Below are 7,500 nucleotides of genomic sequence, written 5' to 3'. Positions count from 1 at the left end.
CAAAGGAAATTCGGCAACGTCGTCAAGAGCGAAGAATTTCTTGGGGATGATGGGGGATCCAAATTCGAGAAAATGTCATTATTGGGAGTAGAGAGAGACGCCGGCAAAGAGGATAAGACGCCCGAACCTGGGTTCTCCATTATAGATACGGATTCAAGAACATATAATCAACAACTTCCCAAGGAGGAAGTAGAACAGGAAGGAATGGTAGGAACGGCGGGTGGTCAAAAACAAAGATTCAATCAGAAGAAAATGAGGAAACACGAGGGCTCTTTTCCTCATGGACAGGAAAGGTTCGTTTCAGTAAACAAGAAAAGCTCGCGTAGTTTCCAATCGAAAGAAGCATTATCTGGAGATAAGGTTTTCCCATTAAGGGAAAATGGTGGAGGGAAAGTTGGAGAAATGCTAATTAATCCTAATACGCCGTCGGAGAACTCTTCGACCGAAGACGTTATTAAGGATTCTCTCCAGAAAAACACCGATGGAAGTACGGAGGGACGTGTTTTGAAGGGAACCCGTTTTAATCAGCCTGGTCCATTAGCCTCACCGCAGGAAATTTCATCTAAGGATGTCGGGAGGCAAGAAGTAAGGACCTCTCATTATCTGTCGAACGTCAGATGGAAATACAGGAAACACAACCACGTCCATAAGTTCTCCAGGAAGGAAAATGAAGGCAATAGGACTATCTCTTCTACCGCTCGTAGGACTAGTAAATTGTCCAGAAAGGAAAATAAAGGCAATAAGACTATCTCTTCTACAACTCGTAGGACTAATAAATTCCCCAGGAAGGAAAATGAAGGCAATAGGACTATCTCTTCTACAACTCTTAGGACTAATAAATTCCCCAGTAAGGAAAACGAGTACAATAGGACTATCTCTCCAACCGCCCATAGGACTACTGAAGAAACCCTTCCTTCAGAAACGAAGGGAAGTCGAGGAAGACGTAACCTAGATGATAAAATGACTAAGGATACCACGAAGAATGTGCACGATCAGTTGAAAACAGGAGTTAACTTGAGTCAGCCACATAATAACACTGCACAGGAAGGGAGGGATATTAGCCACGCCGGCTTATATCCCCACAATCCAGAGGAAAGGCTTCCGTTTTACGATTACAACGCAAGGGAAGAAAACGATGAATATTACGACCCTGATGACTATTGGGAAGAAAGCAGCCACTCTCATTATTACGGAGGAGATAATCGCATGATTACCATGGATGACATGACGATGCCTGGACAAAACGGGTGAGGCACTTTAATATAACTTCTCTCTCTCTCTCTCTCTCTCTCTCTCTCTCTCTCTCTCTCTCTCCTCTCTCTCTCTCTCTCTCCTTTTATAATAAGCATTGAGGTTTTTGCAAGTTTTCTTAATTTTTTTCAAGGTTTAAGCGTTTTTTTTTTTTCAAGTTTTAGGCATTTTACAAGTTTTCTGATTATTTTACTAGTTTTAAGGTTTTAACAAGATTTCTTCTATTTCAAGTTATGTTATTTTTTTTCAAATTTAAGCATTTTATTTTTCAAGTTTTATGCATTTTACAAGTTTTCTGCTTTTTTTCTGCTTTTTAAAACTTATCTACTTTTTCAAGTTTTAAGGTTTTTTCAAGCTTTCTACCTTTTTCAAGTTTTCTGCTTTTCAAATTTTCTACTTTTTTTTTTTTTTCAAGTTTTAAGGTTTTTACGAGTTTTCTGCTTTTTACAAGTTTTCTGCATTTTTAAGTTTTCTGCTTTACAAATTTTCTGACTTTTACAATATTTAAGGTTTATTGCATTTTTCTTAATAATTGATTTTTATTTTTAAAAATCTTTATTGAGACAGAGAGCTATATCCTTTTTTTTGTGAAAGTCTAGAGCGGCTTCCAGTATGCACAATTCCATTAATAAATTTTCAATAGTTTGAAAAATAATTTGCATATTTTTCGTGTTATGCTTTATGATTTCTATTAAAAAATCCTTATTGAGACAGAGAGCTATATCCTATTTTTGTGAAAGTCTAGAGCGGCTTCCAGTATGCACAATTCCATTAATAAATTTTCAATAGTTTGAAAAATAATTTGCATATTTTTTGTGTTATGCTGCATGATTTCTATTAAAAAATCCTTATTGAGACAGAGAGCTATATCCTATTTTTGTGAAAGTCTAGAGCGGCTTCCAGCATGCACAATTCCATTAATAAATTTTCAATAGTTTGAAAAATAATTTGCATATTTTTCGTGTTATGCTTTATGATTTCTATTAAAAAATCCTTATTGAGACAGAGAGCTATATCCTATTTTTGTGAAAGTCTAGAGCGGCTTCCAGTATGCACAATTCCATTAATAAATTTTCAATAGTTTGAAAAATAATTTGCATATTTTTTGTGTTATGCTGCATGATTTCTATTAAAAAATCCTTATTGAGACAGAGAGCTATATCCTATTTTTGTGAAAGTCTAGAGCGGCTTCCAGTATGCACAATTCCATTAATAAATTTTCAATAGTTTGAAAAATAATTTGCATATTTTTTGTGTTATGCTGCATGATTTCTATTAAAAAATCCTTATTGAGACAGAGAGCTATATCCTATTTTTGTGAAAGTCTAGAGCGGCTTCCAGTATGCACAATTCCATTAATAAATTTTCAATAGTTTGAAAAATAATTTGCATATTTTTTGTGTTATGCTTTATGATTTCTATTAAAAAATCCTTATTGAGACAGAGAGCTATATCCTATTTTTGTGAAAGTCTAGAGCGGCTTCCAGTATGCACAATTCCATTAATAAATTTTCAATAGTTTGAAAAATAATTTGCATATTTTTTGTGTTATGCTGCATGATTTCTATTAAAAAATCCTTATTGAGACAGAGAGCTATATTCTATTTTTGTGAAAGTCTAGAGTGGCTTCCAGTATGCACAATTACATATATAAATTTTCAATAGTTTGAAAAATAATTTGCATATTTTTGTGTTATGCTGCATGTAAGATGAATACCATTCCTAACTACAATTTATTGACATATCTTAAATATGGCTTTGCTGCATTTTTTTTTGTAATAGGAGTTTAATAAAAATAAAATACCAAGCTTCAAGTATTTATGTCTCTATGACATGCATGGTAGCAATTTGCTAAAGGCTCTTCACATCACAATATTCTGATTATACTAAGGTTTGATATAGTTTTATATATATCCAATATTAAGGAAATTTATCAGTTGCTTTAATTTTTACAACATCGTTTAATGATGAATATCAATCTAGTCTGGACCAGGAAATTATACATTGAAAGCATTCTTCATTTATTTTTATTTGCATTTAATTTTTCCCTGTTGGAGCCTTTGGACTTATAGCATCCTGCTTTTCCAACTAGGGTTGTAGCTTGGATAATAATAATAATAATAATAATAATAATAATAATAATAATAATAATAATAATAATAATAATAATAATAATGATGAGGATGATGATGATGATGATAATTGCATAATCTTCTCTCCCTTACGCGGACAGTCACATTAGCAAAACCCCAAAACCTTAAAAGTTAATTCTAAGCAATGTCACTTTTAACTTTAAAATCTCCCCTTTTTCATCGTTACAATAATTTTCTCTTTCATATTGATAGCTCAGATCCAACCGTGTGTTGGGGGCAACCTAAAACAACAACAACAGCAACAACAACAACAAGAACAACAGTTGGGTAATCATGACAAAGAACCCTACCCTTTAATTCTGTTTGGATATCAAACTGATAATGCATCTGTTTGCGATTGTAAATCATCATCTTCATCATCATCTATATATTATTACGATAGCGTGTGTGTTATTTATTTGGTGTGTTATACACATACATACATATACCAAAGGCACTTCCCCCAATTTTGGGGGGTAGCCGACATCAACAAGAAACAAAACAAAAAAGGGCACCTCTACTCTCTACGTTCCTCCAGCCTAACCAGGGACTCAGCCGAGTTCAGCTGGTACTGCTAGGGTGCCACAGCCCAACCTCCCACATTTCCACCACAGATGAAGCTTCATACTGCTGAGTCCCCTACTGCTGCTACCTCCGCGGTCATCTAAGGCACCGGAGGAAGCAGCAGGGCCTACCGGAACTGTGTCACAATCGCTTGCCATTCATTCCTATTTCTAGCACGCTTTCTTGCCTCTCTCACATCTATCCTCCTATCACCCAGAGCTTTCTTCACACCATCCATCCACCCAAACCTTGGCCTTCCTCTTGTACTTCTCCCATCAACTCTTGCATTCATCACCTTCTTTAGCAGACAGCCATTTTCCATTCTCTCAACTTGGCCAAACCACCTCAACACATTCATAATATCCACTCTAGCCGCTAACTCATTTCTTACACCCGTTCTCACCCTCACCACTTCGTTCCTAACCCTATCTACTCGAGATACACCAGCCATACTCCTCAGACACTTCATCTCAAACACATTCAATTTCTGTCTCTCCATCACTTTCATTCCCCACAACTCCGATCCATACATCACAGTTGGTACAATCACTTTCTCATATAGAACTCTCTTTATATTCATGCCCAACCCTCTATTTTTTACTACTCCCTTAACTGCCCCCAACACTTTGCAACCTTCATTGGTGTATTATGTTTTAAAGAAAACGGAAATAATTTCATGGTGTACTCTTTCAAATTGCCTCTTTAAAGGAAACGGAAATAATTTCATGGTATACTCTTACAAATTCACATTAGACTTTAATTACTTAACCAAAGCACATCTTATATAGTTTCCCAATTTTGTCTTTAGCACCTGACTCTTTTCTTAAATATTAGACAAAAAATTGAGTTCTATCAATTTCCATAACCTAGATTATAAAATTAAACTCGGGACATTTTATTCAAACATGTATAGGTTAGGAACAAGATAATTTGTATTGAAAATATCATTTCGTGTAATTTACAAGGGTTCTGCTAGTCATTATTATTATTATTATTATTATTATTATTATTATTATTATTATTATTATTATATGCGACCCGTCAAAAATGACTGCTAAATATTTAGATAGATATGTACACACACACACTCACGCACACAACCCTTCCCATCCTCTCCCTCTTTAATAACTATAGCCCTTCTTATCATGGTGTGGCTACTTCCTCTCCCCCCCTACCTGAGGTTAAGGGAGAGACCAGTAGTTATAAGTCTTGTCGGTGAGTAGGACCTGAATATATATATATATATATATATATATATATATATATATATATATATATATATACAGTATATATATGTATATGTATATATATATTTATATTTATATTTATATATACATATATATATGTATATATATGTGTGTGTATATATATATATGTATATATATATATATATATATATATATAGATATATAGAGCCTGACACTTGCTCTTTTTTATATAGGAGATATTATTATTATTATTATTATTAGCTAAGGTACACCCCTTGTTGGAAAAGCAGAATGCTACTAGCCCAAGGGCCCCAAGAGGGAAAGCCGTCCTGTGGGGAAAAAATATAAGGGAATAAATGAACTATATATGAGAAGAAAGATTATTCCACAGTCTGTCGCATCTGGAACAAAACTTCGAGACTACTGTGTAATGAAGAGCTTTATGATGGAGAAGGCAAAACTGTTGGAACTAGAGGGGCACTCAGTAGAGCCCAGACCTCCGCCACCGAAGCTTATTTCTCGACCTTGACCTTGACCTTTGACTTTAACATGTATTAATTGGGGTGGATTTTCATACACTCAAATATGAACCAAGTTTGAAGTCTGTGAAAACGATGTCCAAACCTATGGCTGATTACGTGAATTTGACCTTTTGCTTAACTGTGACCTTGACCTTTGACCGTGACCTCTCCAAATTCAATAATTTCCAGTTTTTTACATGGCAGTTGATCCCTGCAAATTTCATTACTCGATTATAATTGTGGCCAGGAAGCTGTTCACAAACAAACACACAAACAAAGAAACACGCAAATACGTAAAACATAACCTCCTTCCAACTTCGTTGACGGAGGTAATTAAATGAGCTAACATTTGCAATCTTGACCTCTGTGATAATACCGTCATTTATTGCGTCATTGGTACTAGTAATAAAAAGAATGGATATCAGTTGAAGATTTATATAATTTTTCCTCTGAGAATTTGTGATGAACTGACAGCTTACTTGTAACTGTCATATTTCATCATCATCATCTCCTCCTACGCCTTATGTCAAATTTAGAGTTATAAAAAATATCTACAGATTGGACGGTTTCCAGGATATATTTTCGAAAACCTAATTAGCATAAATCTAAATTGATTGAAAACTTTTCCCGAGAAATCACCATTTTAGTGTGGAGACTTTTTCTTTTCTAAAATATTTTTATTATAGAATTTAGTTTGAAAAGGCATTGGGTACAGTTTGCGTGTCCGGGTATTGATAGTTTAAAATTTTCCTTTTGTTAGTTTCTAATACATTTAGAATTTCAGTTTCTCAGTTTATAATAAATTTGAAATTTCTGTTTGTCAGTTTCTAATAGATTTAAAGATTTCGTTTGCCAGTTTGTAATTAATTTGAAATTTCCGTTTTGTAGCTTCTAATACAATTGAATTTGTTTGTTAATTTCTAAAACATTTGAAATTTCGGTTTGCCAGTTTCTAATACATTTGAAATTTCCGTTTTGTAGCTTCTAATACAATTGAATTTGTTTGTTAATTTCTAAAACATTTGAAATTTCCGTTTGCCAGTTTCTAATACATTTGAAACTTCATTTCTCAGTTTCTAATACATTTAAAATTTCCCTTTCTTAGTTTCTAAATATTTGAAACTTCCATTTCTGTTTCTAAAAATGTGAAACTTCGATTTCTCAGTTTCTAATATATCTGGAATTTCAGTTTCTCAGTTTCAAATACCTAAAAAAATTGTCATACTGTTTCCCCATGTTCTGACAGACGTAGACATGGAAGAGTTACACCTTTTTCTCTGCCTTTCAACTTTTATCTTTTTTATCAATCACCCCCTTTTTTCAATAACATTTTTTTCGTTTTTATGTTTTTGTTCGTTTTGGGGAGCTCAGCGTCCCCTCCCTTCAATTATCTTTTCCTTAATTGATAGGAGTATCTGTGGCGCTTGTTGTGGAAGGGGTGTGATGCCTGGTGACATCTGGTGAGCTGTGTACGAACTATAGTTATTTGGGTTGTCATTGTTACAAAGCTATTGATGGTAACTATCACAAGGTTGTTACCTTTTATTATCATTAGGTTTATTCTCTCTCTCTCTCTCTCTCTCTCTCTCTCTCTCTCTCTCTCTCTCTCTCTCTCTGTGATGTTGATATCCTATAAGATATATTCTCAACATTCTTTATTTACATCTGTGTCATATACATATACTCATATATAGGCTATGTATATATATTATATAGCATATATATATATATATATATATATATATTCATATAGATATATATAGATATCTGTGCATTAATATATATATATATATATATATATATATATATATATATATATATATA

The 7,500-nt window shown here is 33.7% G+C and overlaps 1 protein-coding gene across 1 annotated transcript in view; it reads left to right on the top strand.

Moving 5' to 3' along the window:
• The window catches only part of LOC137632432 (uncharacterized), a 510,169-nt gene that overhangs the window by 235,412 nt on the left and 267,257 nt on the right, over positions 1-7,500 (top strand). Inside the window, exon 3 of the mRNA XM_068364363.1 lies at positions 1-1,247. This exon is cut by the window's left edge and continues 59 nt beyond it. Coding sequence (XP_068220464.1) covers positions 1-1,247 — 1,247 coding nt within the window. The remainder of the gene's footprint in view (positions 1,248-7,500) is intronic.

The sequence above is a fragment of the Palaemon carinicauda genome, chromosome 41 (genome assembly GCF_036898095.1).
Source record: "Palaemon carinicauda isolate YSFRI2023 chromosome 41, ASM3689809v2, whole genome shotgun sequence".
In the NCBI taxonomy this organism is placed as follows: Eukaryota; Metazoa; Arthropoda; class Malacostraca; order Decapoda; family Palaemonidae; genus Palaemon; species Palaemon carinicauda.
Note: the sequence above shows the minus strand (reverse complement) of the source record. Positions and strands in the feature narration are given on the sequence as shown.